The 15474-nt window shown below is 42.1% G+C and overlaps 1 protein-coding gene across 1 annotated transcript in view; it reads left to right on the top strand.

Annotated features, from left to right (window-relative positions):
* The window catches only part of FSAF1 (40S small subunit processome assembly factor 1), a 55304-nt gene that overhangs the window by 12327 nt on the left and 27503 nt on the right, over positions 1-15474 (top strand). Inside the window, exon 3 of the mRNA XM_083176361.1 lies at positions 11772-11825. Coding sequence (XP_083032487.1) covers positions 11772-11825 — 54 coding nt within the window. The remainder of the gene's footprint in view (positions 1-11771; positions 11826-15474) is intronic.

Below are 15474 nucleotides of genomic sequence, written 5' to 3'. Positions count from 1 at the left end.
AGTGTGTATGGAATAAATTAGTCGTGTTTAAGATATAACACCATCCTATATTTTCTTCCACATACCCTTCCATTGGAGGAGAGAAGGTTGGGAGGAGACGAAGGAGGGAAAAAGATCTAAGTGGAGAAAGAGAGAGTGAGAAATTGACAGAGGAGAAATTCGAACTAAGGGAAGTACTTTCTCTTTCCAATACCCGATTGCTCACTATTAAGATCCAGGCTACGTCCGTATATAGAGCGCCTAGAAACTGAGTTTCATCCCGCTAAAAATATACTTTCAACAGAAACTGTCCCTGGAATATGGATTATGTCCATAACTATCGAGCCGTGTATATTGCGAAATATTCGCAATGACCGGAATACTACGCATAAGAAACGGAACGGTACTAAACATGATACAGACAGATGTATGCAGGGCTAACTAAGCTATGTGTGGCGTTCTAAACCTTTAACTACATTTTACTTAGTGTCAGTATGTATTTATGAATTTATGTGTGATAGTATGGCTACTCTTCTGGTCCACTTTGTCACACATACTCGGGTATGGAAACTTTATTTGCGCAACTCTGCGAACCAAAATGGCGGCCATACTAACCTAAAATGGCGTGTGTGTAACTCGACTTCCATAGTCCACCCTTTAACAGTAAATATAAAACTGTTACAATACAAAACATTTCACACGATAATACAGAAATTCATAATCCTAACAAAGAAATTGGGATCCATGAATTAAACATATAAGGGGAGTAAACCATCTGCTCTTGGCCGATCCGGGATCACGGATAAACGATGGGCCGCATTTATCGAACAATCTACTCAGGGTCACGAAGGATAATGTAAAATTTTGGGATAAAAATAAAAACAAGGGTGGTTACAACATATACACGTTCACAAATATGGTTTCTTTAAAGGGAGGTGGTTTCGATTCTAGGGTCATATACCAAACCCTGGTCTTCCTCTGTATCTCTCGTTCTTACACTCATGATTTCGGTACGTTTTGTCTTTCCCCGGGTCACCACCTTTAAACATTTGAACAATAGCACAAAGACTATGATGGCACCACCGATACAGAGGAGGAGTTTTCCTATGCTAGCTATGATCCCTTGCGCCCATTCTCCTAAACCAGAGAACCAGTGCATTGGATTCAACCAGGAGGTCCATTCACTAACTTTGTTACCTATTTCTGCCAGGCTGATATTATGTTCCCTTCTAAATTCCCATTTAAGCTGAAGAATATCATCCATCCGATGATCGATGATTTCTACTGGGTCTTCAGTATTGTTGGTGATATATGTACAACATTTCACCCCAAACTGTGTAGAGAGGGTGACACAATATCCTCCTGTCATAGCTGTCAGATAGTTCAGCACCATCCGATGTTGGACTAGCTCTCTTATGCTTGCAACTCCTTCCCAGTGTATCTAAAGGTGTCATCATAAATCTCAGTGATGTTATCTACCAAGCTGGCTAATGCTTGTATATATTTAAAATTTATGACTCCTCTGGCGGTATGGGTGATATCTAAAGCAATGAGGAGTTGGATACCGAACGACTCGTGACTGCCTAGATAACAAATACCAACGTAGTTCATGGAGAGCCATTTGTACGCCCTCCTACCACAAATATAATAAACATCGTCAGGGAGAAAATAAGGGACAGAGTATTTCATGATCTTGTCACACACTATCCATAAGAACATCCCCGTCCCCTGTTCCCTGACTTGTTCCTCACAGATTTCTGGCTGTAGGGTTACATTACAGTAGCCGGCTGATACTCTGCCGGCCATCATTTTACTTTTCTTCACCGTGTAAACATATTTATAGTGTCTCCCACTGGTTCGGATTTTTAACAACAATTCTTTATCAATAGGCTCTCCATCTGGACGCTGGGAGTAAGTTATTGTCTGGTTATGCCATGTCACTTCCCAAGTACCAATCGCTCTGGAACTCGAGAAGTTCATACATACTAGGGATTTATCCACTTGGTATGGGTGTAATCTAAGACTAGGGGACCTGGTATACAGGTATCTCTTATCCAATGGCCTCCCCTTATTTAATACGCTTATCTCTGAAATATTAAGCGGGTATGGGACTAGGCCTACACTACTCCTTTTATGTAACACTTGTGAACACACCCAGCATTCTGTTTGGTTTAAGACCTTACCCACTAGTGAGTGGTAATCACTCAAAGGATGTCGGCCTGTAGTTGCCTTACTTGTCGACTGACATCGCTGGATGCATTCTTCTTCCATTTTAGGTTGACAATATCTACAGACACAGTACTCACCAGACAATAACTCATCACATAGCCCTTGAACTACGTTTCCCTCATACCTTTTACCTTCTCCTGTCATGGGCAAAGTTTCAAGCTGGTTTAGGGATTCTACCTCACCCATATCTGGGTCCATTATTACACTGTCAGAACTCCGCTCCGATCGCTCTAGAATGTGGCAGCCACCGAGTATCTTGGGATGAAGAAAAGAACACAGAAAGAAAACAAAGAAGTATATGCATAACTGTGAACCTGTTGCTTGGAGTCCTTCCATCATCTCTACCCAGGAGACTTTTATTTTGCTCTGCTCTTGGACCTTTGTTCGCTCAGGTTGCTCGACCTTGGCTGCTTCTCAGTGTTCCCGAAACAATGCTTCTAGCGACACTTCTTCTCTTTCGCTCTCTGCACACTGGGATTCTGGGTTACTGGCTTTCTTGCAGTGGGACGAATGTATCCAAGTCTCTCTCTCTGCGACTTTAATTGATGTAGTGCTGGTCAACAAAACTTGGTACGGTCCTTCCCAACGGTCTATCAAACAACCTGAGCGTAAAAAATTTCGGATCATAACAAAGTCTCCTGGTTTAAGATTATGACAATTCTCGGTAGGCATATCAGGGTTCAGTAAATTCAGCTGCTTTTGTTGCTCCCTTAGCTGTTTGTTTAGCTTTAGGATATACTGTACAGTTAGCTCATTGTTACATTTGAGATCATCCTGTGGGTCTATCATGATGTGTGGCTGCCGACCAAACAATATTTCGAAGGGGGACAAGTTGAGCGGAGTCCTGGGAGTGGTCCTAATGCTATACAACACAATAGGCAGTGCCTCTGGCCATAACAACCCTGTTTCAGCCATAACTTTACCCAATTTGTTCTTAATAGTACCATTCATTCTCTCAACTTTGGCGCTCGCCTGGGGACGATATGGAGTATGAAGTTTACTATTAATCCCCAGGAGTTTACACATGATTTGGAAGACCTCTCCTGTGAAATGAGTGCCTCTGTCACTCTCAATGACCTTTGGGATACCATACCTACAGACAAACTCCTGACATATTTTCTTTGCTGTAAAGGTAGCAGTGTTGGAGGCAGCGGGGAAAGCCTCCACCCAGCTGGAAAACATGTCAACACAAACTAATACATATTTCAAATTTCTACAGGGTGGTAACAGTATGAAGTCGATTTGTATTACCTGGAAAGGGCCTTTTGTAGGAGGGATGTGGGATGGCTCTGTTGGGATGGCTTTTCCAACGTTCTTCCTCAAACAGGTGAGGCATGACATTGCCACTCTACCTGCTTGAGAAGCGAACCCTGGTGCACACCAGTAGGCCTTTACCAGCTTGCACATACCTTCCTTCCCAAGATGTGTCAGCCCATGGGCCGCCTCGGCTAGACTAGGAAGGTATGCCCTGGGGGCCACTGGTTTCCCGTGTCCATCTCTCCAAAGTCCGGTAGACTCTTGGCCACATCCCTTCGACTTCCATACTGCTCTTTCCTGTGGGGAACACAAATTCTGCATGTCTATCAGTTTGGATGTGGATACCATGTTCAGTGTACAAAGGTTGGTAGGATGGGTGAAAATATTTACAGGGCATGCGGCCCTTTTCGCTGCCTCATCAGCGCGGCTGTTACCAAGTGACACCGGGTCCTTCTCTGATGTGTGAGCTTTGCACTTGATAACAGCCACTCTGTCTGGAAGCTGAATAGCTCCCAGAAGTCTCCTAATGTATGTCGCATGCGCCACTGGTGTGCCAGCCGCCGTCATGAAATTTCGGAGACGCCATAGGGCTCCAAAATCATGCACTACTCCGAAAGCATATCTGGAGTCGGTATATATGTTAACTGCTTTTCCCTGGGCCAGTTCACATGCTCTGGTCAGTGCCACCAGTTCCGCTACTTGTGCTGAGTGAGGTGGTCCCAAGGGTTCAGCTTCCACAATACCTTCTCCATCTACTACCGCGTAGCCTGTGCACAGCTCTCCCGTGTCCGTCTGTCTATGACAGCTACCATCAGTGAATAAGGTTATGTCTACCTCACTTAATGGGCTGTCGCTTATGTCAGGACGTGCTGTGAAGGTCTGATTCAGGTAGGTCATGCAATCATGCTTGTCCTCACTCTCACTAAACTCTGCTTTACCATATTCAGCAACATTCCCATCACCCTCCACCCTTTGTGCCTTGGAGGGCACATGAGGAAGGGATGTGGCTGGGTTTAGTGTGTTGCATCTTTTGATGGTAATATTTACTGGGGCCATCAGCGCCAGTTCCCACTTAGTGAACCGTGCTGAGGACACATGACGTGTTTGGGCAGAATTTAGGAGGGCAGAGACAGCATGGGGAGCATGAACAGTTAAATCGTATCCCAACACTACGTCCTCACTCTTACTTACTAGTTGTGCTATTGCAGCCACACTTCGTAAGCAAGTTGGGAGTGAGCGTGCTACTGTGTCCAGCTGGCCACTGTAGTACGCTATTGGTCGGTTGGCATCACCATGTTTTTGTACAAGTACTCCTGCCGCACACCCACCTGATTCAGTTCCGTACAGTTCAAAGGGTTTCCCATAATCTGGCATTCCCAGTGCTGGGGCCTTTGTTAGGCTCACCTTTAGTTCCTCGAAAGCCAGCTCAGATTCCTCAGTATGAGAGACCCGATCTGGCTTAGTTGAGGAAACCATCTCTTGTAGTGGTAATGCCAGAATAGAGAATCCTGGGATCCAATTGCGACAGTATCCACACATACCTAGGAACGTACGGATCTGATGCTGGGTCTGTGGCAGTGTCATGTTCTGAATCGCTTGGATTCTGTCGTCGGTGAGGTGTCTCAGCCCTTGGGTAAGGCAGTGGCCCAGATACTTAACCCTGGTCTGGCATAATTGCAGCTTATCCTTTGATACTTTATGTCCTGTCTCTGAGAGATGCATCAGCAGCTGTCTAGTGTCATCCACTGATGACTCCAGTGACTCAGAACACAACAATAAGTCATCAACATATTGTATCAGTATCGAACCACTCATGGGTTGAAAGGATTGTAAACAATCATGCAAGGCCTGGGAGAAGATGCTGGGGCTGTCTATGAACCCCTGGGGAAGTCGTGTCCAGGTATATTGTACTCCTCTGTAGGTAAAGGCGAACAGATACTGGCTGTCAGGGTGCAAAGGGACGGAGAAGAACGCTGAACACAAATCAATGACTGTGAAATGAGTACAGTGAGGTGGGATTTGCATTAGGATGACAGCTGGGTTTGGCACTACGGGGAATTGGCTCTCAACTACTTTGTTTACCCCTCTTAAATCCTGCACTAGTCTGTAGCCCCTCCCCCCGCTCTTTTTCACAGGAAAGATGGGACTATTGGCCGTGCTGGAAGTTCTAACTAGGATTTCCTGTTGGAGCAATCGTTGGATCACTGGGAATACTCCTAACTCAACTTCAGGTTTTAAAGGGTATTGCGGTATTTTTGGGGCTATCCTGCCTTCTTTTAAGCGGATCTCTACTGGAGCTACATTTGCCATCAGCCCAGCATCCTGTCCATCTTTAGTCCAAAGGGAACCCGGTATTTGTGCTGTAATTTCAGCTACCCTAGATGGATTTGATTCTACAACAGTGGAATACAACATTAGCCTCTGAGGACTGTCCAGCATATCTTGCACTTCTTGTGTAAGATTTCTAGGAGTGTCCAGAAATACCCCATCGGGGGTGCAATAGATGACACATCCCATTTTGCATAGTAAATCTCTACCCAGGAGGTTAGTCGGGGCTGCTGCAGCCAACAGGAAAGAATGTTTGGTATGCAAAGGCCCGATTGTAACCTCCGCTGGTTTCGTCAGTGGGTAATGTTGTATTTTTCCTGTTACCCCAATTGCCGCTACTGATTGGTTAGTGAAACCCAAGTGAAGAGGAGTGTTGAGAACAGATCTGGCCGCCCCTGTATCAACCAAGAAGGTTTGCCTTACTCCAGCTATATCAACCTTCACCTGAGGTTCCTCTCTAAGGTGTTGAGTTAATCTAACTGGCTGTAGGATACAGGTATGACCTGTTTCCTATTGTCTGACCTGGGTTGCCCTTAGCACAGTGTCAGCCATCAGATGGGGAGGAGGCATGTTGCGTGACCTGTCTGTCTCCTCCCATTGTCTAGGGGCTGGGTATCTCCGTGTCTCACCTTTGTGAGATTCCCATTCTCGCTTATGTGTCTGATAATTCCTGGGGTTTCCTAACCTACAATGAGCTGAGTAGTGACCTTCCCCATTGCAGTTGTAACAGATAATTGGTTTTCTACCTGTGTCCCTGGTGTTTCGTTGGTATGCAGTTTTGTTTGGGGCATTAGTAAGGGCTTGGATGCTAACCATCATCAGTTTGTCAGTTTGCAGTTCCCTGTGCTTCTTAATGTTGCGGTCGTGGTCCACAGCAGATTCCCGTAGGGCATCCACTGTCATTCCACGCCAGTTTGGGAAAGAAGTTTGGACTCTGGCTCTCAGGTTTTCCCTAAGCCCTTCCACCAGCACAGAGACAATCATCTCCCTCAGGTGGGGGTCGTCCTTAGGCTCGGAGACACCAGTGTACTTTGATACCTCCAGTAAGGCCTTAGTGAAATAATCAGCAGCAGTTTCGCCATCCTTTTGTTTGATGGTGAAAATCTTGCTATATTCCACTGCCGCAGGAAAATATACTCCCAACTGTAAGTTGATTAGGCGTATATTTTCCTGGTTGATCTCATCATTTATCTCCTTGTCCACTTTCAGTCCACTATCCTGAATGAATTTCGGGATGTCTATGTGAGTGGGGAGACAGGCCCTCAACATGATTCTCCAATCCTTGTTGGTGGGCTCATCAGAGTTTCCCAGATCCCTTACAAATTTCCGGCACAATGCTAGATCTTTCCTAGGATCAGGGAAATCTGAAATGATGGACCGCAGCTCTAACCGTGTCCATGGGTTTAGCATGGTCATCTTTCTGGTAGGTATCACACCCTCTCTGTCTGCCTTACCATAGGGAACCTCCAGTGTGCGCATAGGATATGTTTGTACCACATTCGCATTACTGGGACCTGCTTGGGAGTCGTCTGTGTCTGTGCTGTGTGGTGCATCATTACCTGAGTCCAATACTATGCTGTTGGCATCAGCCGTCTCCTCCTCCTGTGCTGGGGCCTCAACAGCGGGTTGAGCTTTTCCCTCAATCATATTAATTGCATGAGAGACGGCCAGTGCCAACAGCTGCTCGTTTTCCTCTCGGGTTTCCTTGTAAGGGGATAAGACAGGGTACAGGTTAGCAACGGATACATTATTACTTATGCCTTTCTTATGAGTCATTAACCCCTTTGGCACATATGGGGGTGGGGGAGCTGATTCTATTGTGGCAGCGGTTGCATTTATATTGTGGCTGATTGCGTCTGGTATTGCCAGACCTCTGCTTCCCCATTGTTCCTGTCCTTCCTTCTGCCACAATTTAAGAATATCTATATGCTTCACTCTTTACTTACGACTGGAGAGTAGGCATATTTCATCTTTTACTGCCGATAAGATTTCCGGATCGAAGCTACCAACACTGGGAAATTCTAACTTGCTGCCTTGTGTCATTTTTCTCCATTTATTTTGGTAAACAACTGCGAGTTCACCGTGCTTCCTGCACATAATAAAAGCAGCCGATCCTTTTGGCCGGCTTGCTTCCTCCCTAACATGCACGTTATCACAGCGTGACCCGTTATTACCCATAATTACAGGAATAAACGTTCACAGCTTAATAGATATCGGTGGGTTATTAATTATCTGAGAGCTCCCCAAACACTCACTTCTACAGCTTCCTAGAACATCCCACAGTCAAGCAGGTGCGAAGGATACGAGGTACGATACTCAATCACCAAGTCTTTCAACTAGCAGCGAACTTCTAGCCAACTTGCTTGGTGCGGCACAATTTTTCCAGGGTATAACAAACTTGTTTTCCTATACCCCCAAAAATTGGATTTCTAAAGTAGCTAATCGGAAACAAGTGCGTTCCGATGTATCTTCTTGTACCCTCCTAGCGGAATCAATTCCACTGAAGGGGCAGTTCCTATGGGCACGTCGTCACGTGAACCCTGTCCTACCTGGACTGTCCTACACTGGACTACACTGCGCTTGAGTCGTGTCGTCACACACCCGTTCGCCTCAGTTATTTTTCACACTGGGCGCTGGTTACACCTTGGTCTTATGCATATATTTGAAATATTTCTGTACAGAAAATCTTCCCAGGCTGGTAGCTTTTCACTAGATACTTATGCAGGTATAAATCCCTTATAATACGCTATAGGAATCTATTAAAATAATGCTTGAGTTGCTTGTTTATGAGAAAAATGAACAAAAAGAAAAAAACTTATTTTCTCTTTATTAAATCACCGCCCCATCCACAGTATATTACTATACTGTTTTAAATAAGGCTAGTGGTTTAATACTGTTCACCTTTGAGTTCCTATGTGTGCTGCATGTGCAGTACCAATGAACAGCCACGTGTGTACGTGCGTTGCTCACAGGCCGCCGATGAATCGGCCACCCACGTGTTCTATAGTGTATTTGCAAGGTTGCACTCGGGTTTCGCTATACGCAGTAATTGCGCCTAAATGTGGAATAAATCCCTTAACTCCGTCCGAAAGTTACGTATCAAGATGCGAAATAAATCCCGCACTTAATCCGTAAATCACGTACAAAGATGCGAAACTTTCCCGATATGGGCACGTGCGCGCGCACCTTGCGTAATACACAATAGACGCTTTACGTTACTGCAAAAGGCCCAGGGCTTGTCGCCACGTGGCGGAGTCCCTGTTTTTGCAGTAACTAACAATAAACAGTTATAGTTTTGCACAGAGGGGATCCTCTATGTACTATAATAAACACAGACTCCACGTGTGCGAACCTTATCGCACGTGGTACATATACTATAATAAACAAGCAGCCCAAGACACTATACCCCGTTAAACTACTTGTGGCAGGCAGAAGTACAGTTTACTAAACACTTAGGTATGATATACTTTAAAACACGTGGCTTTCACTTATTGTACGCCGGGTTCAGCGCTAGCACTTCCCGAACCCCGCACCGCCGCGGACTCGGCCTATCCAGCAATGGAACCAAATAAATACTTCCACCCTTTTGCTGGTATAGGTCGGGTCGCACGCCTGGTACTGAGTTCTGGAATGTGGAGCGGACGGACGAGCCCTCAATTGTTAATGGCGATTAAATATGACCAGAGTGACAATAAGTGAAAAGTGCTGGTTACGTAATAAGTCCGCAACCAACGTACCCTTTATACCTAACTACGTGCGAACAAAGGGTAGCGCAGCGTAGTGTACCTTTTATTGTATTATGTACACAGAGAACCAGTACCTTAATCAGAGATTCCTTCGCAGTACTTTGTCTCTAATCTGCGAATATACCTTATCGGACAGTGTCCGTAATATACCTTGTCGCTATTATGCGAATAAACAGACACGACCACTGTATAGAAATAAGGAGATAAGAACTCCGTAAAAAGGTTGTATTTAAGTCCCTAATGGACAAAAGGGGGTTACAGAAATAAGGATAAACAGGTATAACAAGTGATACAATATACTAACAATGAATACTAAACAGGCTCAGCTAGGGGGAAAGAAAACAGATACAAGACACAATCAGCCAATCAATACAATAAGAATAAATACCGTTAATGCAACCGTTACCGTTCTCATCAAATATGCGAAGCGCAGTCCGGTCAGAGCTCGCTATCGTTCAGGAATGAACTATAGCCCGGTGGTAAGTCAGGGAAAGATAGATGTGCCGAAGAGACTTGGCTGCTCTGGGTCGCCTATCTTATAGGGTCAGAAAGGGGAGGTCAAAGGCCGTTCTCATTGGTCAGAGGTCGTATGTCAGGTCAGCTGTGATTGGGGGGTTAAATGATACTCCTGGTTTGGCTAGGTCCAGGGGAGTGAACTTTAAGAGTCCTTTGTTTGGTGGTTTCGGCGTCAGCAGTGATAAGAACTGGTTTCATCTGGATTCCTTTGTTACATACTTTCAACAGAAACTGTCCCTGGAATATGGATTATGTCCATAACTATCGAGCCGTGTATATTGCGAAATATTCGCAATGACCGGAATACTACGCATAAGAAACGGAACGGAACGGTACTAAACATGATACAGACAGATGTATGCAGGGCTAACTAAGCTATGTGTGGCGTTCTAAACCTTTAACTACATTTTACTTAGTGTCAGTATGTATTTATGTGTGATAGTATGGCTACTCTTCTGGTCCACTTTGTCACACATACTCGGGTATGGAAACTTTATTTGCTCAACTCTGCGAACCAAAATGGCGGCCATACTAACCTAAAATGGCGTGTGTGTAACTCGACTTTCATACCTCCCACGATCCTTAAACAAACTGGTAAGTTCATTGTCTTCTGGCAAAAAAAAAAAAGAATCCTAATGGACATGTGGTAGGGAATATACACTGTTAGCACCGCCGGGGCAGGGACTGATGTGAAAAGCCAAATATTCTTTGTAAAGCTCTGTATGTTGTATGTAATTTGAGTTACTGTTAAGAAATAAATCAAGCAAATTCTATTTGTAAGGCATACTTGCTCATCAAGTTCATAAGAAGCAAATTTGATTTATCTGATTTGACAGTGATAAACGCATTTGCTATTTGACTTGATTTAATTGAAAACCCTAAAACACCTTTTTATAATGCATCCGGTATCAACTTCTTTTCTCATGTAGGCTTCAGAAGTGAATTTGAAAGTCCTGGTGACCATCACCTTCATTGTGTGCTGCTAATATTGTTTTTGGGCTACTGACAACCGTACAGTGCGAGTCTCAAATCACCCTTATAAAAAAGACATCCTTTTACTTTAGTTTTCATTACGGGCCCCTTCACTTTCCCATTGTAAAATCAACATCGTCTTATGGGTGTGGCTGTTAATGAGCTATTCCAAAATACAGGGTGCTAAAGGCTGGACACTTAGGAAATCTCATTAAATATATATTTTTTTAACTTCACAGGTTAAATATGGCTTTTTTGAAAGAAGAAATCATATTGGCTGTTATTCATAAATATTCCAATTAAATAACATGTTAAAAATGTCATTAATTTTTCTTGTAAATATGCATTATTTTTTACCTATGTGGCCAGACACCTTGTACTGTATGTTGTCATCAGCAATTGTTGTAAGTAAAATTGTTTATGCACATGTAGCAAAACTGCAATAGTCATATAAACAGTGTTTATTGTATTTATAGCAGGTTGTCACCCGTAGTTAAAAAATGTTTTCCATCTACGATGCATAATATACAGTATTTTCTCCAAGTTATTTCATTTACATATACATTTAATTTGTGCTAGTATCCTAGAGCACCCTCTGTACTACATTGCAGTGAGTGTGTACAGTCCAAATTTCAAACTAAGGAAACTAGTGTATGCCCCACTCTTCTGAGCCACTGTGCAAATTTGACTTTTTAAGGCAAAACAATGTCACTACATTATGTGGATTTTTTATTTTTTTTATAGATGGATGTTGGTGTAACAGATGAAGTGAATGGTGAAACCTTTAATTTTGAAAAGGTATGTACTACTTTTTTTGTTTTGTTTTACTAATTGGACACCACATATATTTATGGGTTTTATCTTGGCCACAAAAGTTGCTGAAACAAGTAAAGCTGAGTACACACTAGACAGACATGTCAGTGGAACCAACAGAATGGCATATTGCATTGCAGCACAATTTGTCCAGGTGTACTGTTACTGCTTCCCTGATTTTTATTAATTTTTAATTATTTTTATTTGCTCTAATCTCTTAATGTCCAAACATGCCACCATTACTTCTGAGTTTACCGTCTTAGGGACAATTTTGCAATCTTCGGTGGATATTGTTGAAATGCTTGAGAGAACAGGAAAGTCTTAAGTCTATTTTTTTAAGGATTCTACAGTGGTGGCCTCTCGCACTGTGTGGGGAAGAGTTCCACAGAGTTGGAGCCACAAAGCCGAAACCTCTACCCCCGGATGAGTTCAGGCAGATTCTAGGTATTGGTATCTTCTATTCCATTAGTCTAGTTCTACTGCAGTTCGCAGTAATTGGGATGGGCAGTAAGGAATCAGAAGCTGCTTCAAGTACCTTCTTGGCATCTGGTCATGAAGGGCTTTGAAATTCATTAAGCCAATCTTAAAAGCAATTCACCATCTTAAAGGCAGCCAGTGAAGGGAGTGAAGAATTAGTGTAATGTGGCTGGAGCGGGCTGGTTCGTTGCAGCCTGGCAGCTAACATTTTGTACCATCTGCATTTTGTACCATCTGCAAGAGGTGAAATTCTTTTGCTGGGAGACTATAGTAGTATAGTTTTGATATGACTGCACACAGATCTGGGGGAATTAAGTGCTTTATTCTGGCTGTGTTCCTTAGATAAAAGAATGAGAATGCTGGCAGCGTTATATGGGAGAGGACCTGTGAATATCAAGAACTTAGCTGATTGGTGCCTGGTCCTCTACAACCCCGATGAGAACCACGAACCTCAAAGAAATAGGATTTGGTATCATGATCTATCCATGATATTATTTGGAATCATGATAAATCTATTATAGGTTTTGGGATCATGATATGGTTGGGGATCATGATATATGGTTTGATATTGTGATATGGTTTGGTATCATAATATGGATTGGGATCATGACATATCATGATATGGTTTGGTATTGTGATATGGTTTTATATATCATGATATGGTTTGGTTGTGTGATATGGTTTTGGAATCCTGATATATTTTATGGTTTAGGGATCATGATCTATCATGATATGGTTTGATATATCATGATATGGTTTTGTTTCGTGATATGGTTTGGAATCACTATATATCTGTGATATAGTTTGGTATCATGATATGGTTTGGGATCATGATTATGGTGTTGAATATAGTTTTGGAAACATGATATATTGTGATTATCGTGATATTTTTTGGAATCATGATATAGTATGAGATCGTGATATATCAAGATATGGTTTGGGATCGTGATAGATCATGATATGGTTTGGGATAATGTTATATTGTGATATTGTTTGGAATCATGATATGGTTTGGGATCATGTTATATCGTGATATGGTTTTGGCATCATGATATATCATGATATGGTTTGGCATCGCGATATCATCATTATATGGATTGGGATTGTGATATATTGTGATATGGTGTGGTGTTATATCATGATATGTTTGAGATCGTGATATGTCATATGGTTTGGGATTGTAATATATCATGATATCATTATATGGATTGGGATCGTGATATATCATTAAGGGGATTGGGATCGCGATATATCATGATATGGATCGGGGTCGCGATATATTGTGATATGGATTTGGGATCGTGATATATCATGATATGGTGTGGGATCGTGATATATCATGATATTGTTTGGGATCACGATATATCATGATATGATATATCATGATCATGATATGGTTTTGGGATCGCGATATATCATGATATGGTTTGGGATCACAATATATTATGATATTGTTTGGGATCACGGTATATCATGATATCGTTTGGGATCGTGATATATCATGATATGGTTTGGGATCGCGATATATCATGATATGGTTTGGGATCGCGATATATCCTGATATGGTTTGGGATCGCGATATATCATGATATGGTATATCATGATCATGATATGGTTTTGGGATCGCGATATATCATGATATGGTTTGGGATCACAATATATTATGATATTGTTTGGGATCGCGATATATCCTGATATGGTTTGGGATCGCGATATATCATGATATGATATATCATGATATGGTTTTGGGATCGCGATATATCATGATATGGTTTGGTATCATGATATATCATATGGTTTGGGATCATGTTATATCGTGATATGGTTTTGGCATCATGATATATCATGATATGGTTTGGCATCGCGATATATCATTATATGGATTGTGATATATTGTGATATGGTGTGGGATCATGTTATATCATGATATGGTTTGAGATTGTGATATGTCATATGGATTGGGATTGCGATATATCATGATATGGATTGGGGTTGCGATATATCATGATATGGTTTGGGTTCACGATATATTGTGATATGGATTTGGGATCGTGATATATCATGATATGGTTTGGTATCACGATATATCACGATATGGTTTGTTTTGGGATTGCGATATATCATGATATGGTTTGGGATCACAATATATTATGATATTGTTTGGGATCGCGATATATCCTGATATGGTTTGGGATCGCGATATATCCTGATATGGTTTGGGATCGCGATATATCATGATATGGTTTGGGATCACGATATATCATGATATGGATTGGGGTCGCGATATATCATGATATGGTTTGGGATCGTGATATATCATGATATGGATCGGATCACGATATATTGTGATATGGATTTGGGATCGTGATATATCATGATATGGTTTGGGATCACGATATATCACGATATGTTTTGGGATCGCGATATATCATGATATGGTTTGGGATCACGATATATCATGATATGGATCGGATCACGATATATTGTGATATGGATTTGGGATCGTGATATATCATGATATGGTTTGGGATCGTGATATATCATGATATTGTTTGGGATCACGATATATCACGATATGTTTTGGGATCGCGATATATCATGATATGATATATCATGATCATGATATGGTTTTGGGATCGCGATATATCATGATATGGTTTGGGATCACAATATATTATGATATTGTTTGGGATCACGGTATATCATGATATCGTTTGGGATCGTGATATATCATGATATGGTTTGGGATCGCGATATATCATGATATGGTTTGGGATCGCGATATATCTTGATGTGGATTGGGATCACAATATATTATGATATTGTTTGGGATCGCGATATATCCTGATATGGTTTGAGAACGCGATATATCATGATATGGTTTGGGAACGCGATATATCATGATATGGTTTGGGATCGTGATATATCATGATATGCTTTGGGATCGTGATATATCATGATATGCTTTGGGATCGTGATATGGATTTGGGATATGGATTTGGGATCATGATATGTATTGGGATCGTGATATGGATTTGGAATCGCGATATATCATGATATGGTTTGGGATTGTGATAGATCATGATATGGTTTGGGATAATGTTATATTGTGATATTGTTTGGAATCATGATATGGTTTGGGATCATGTTATATCGT

This window comes from Crinia signifera, chromosome 3 (assembly GCF_055691185.1).
Source record: "Crinia signifera chromosome 3, ASM5569118v1, whole genome shotgun sequence".
NCBI lineage: Eukaryota > Metazoa > Chordata > Amphibia > Anura > Myobatrachidae > Crinia > Crinia signifera.
The sequence above is the reverse complement of the archived record's forward strand: the minus strand, read 5'-3'. Positions and strand labels throughout refer to the sequence as shown.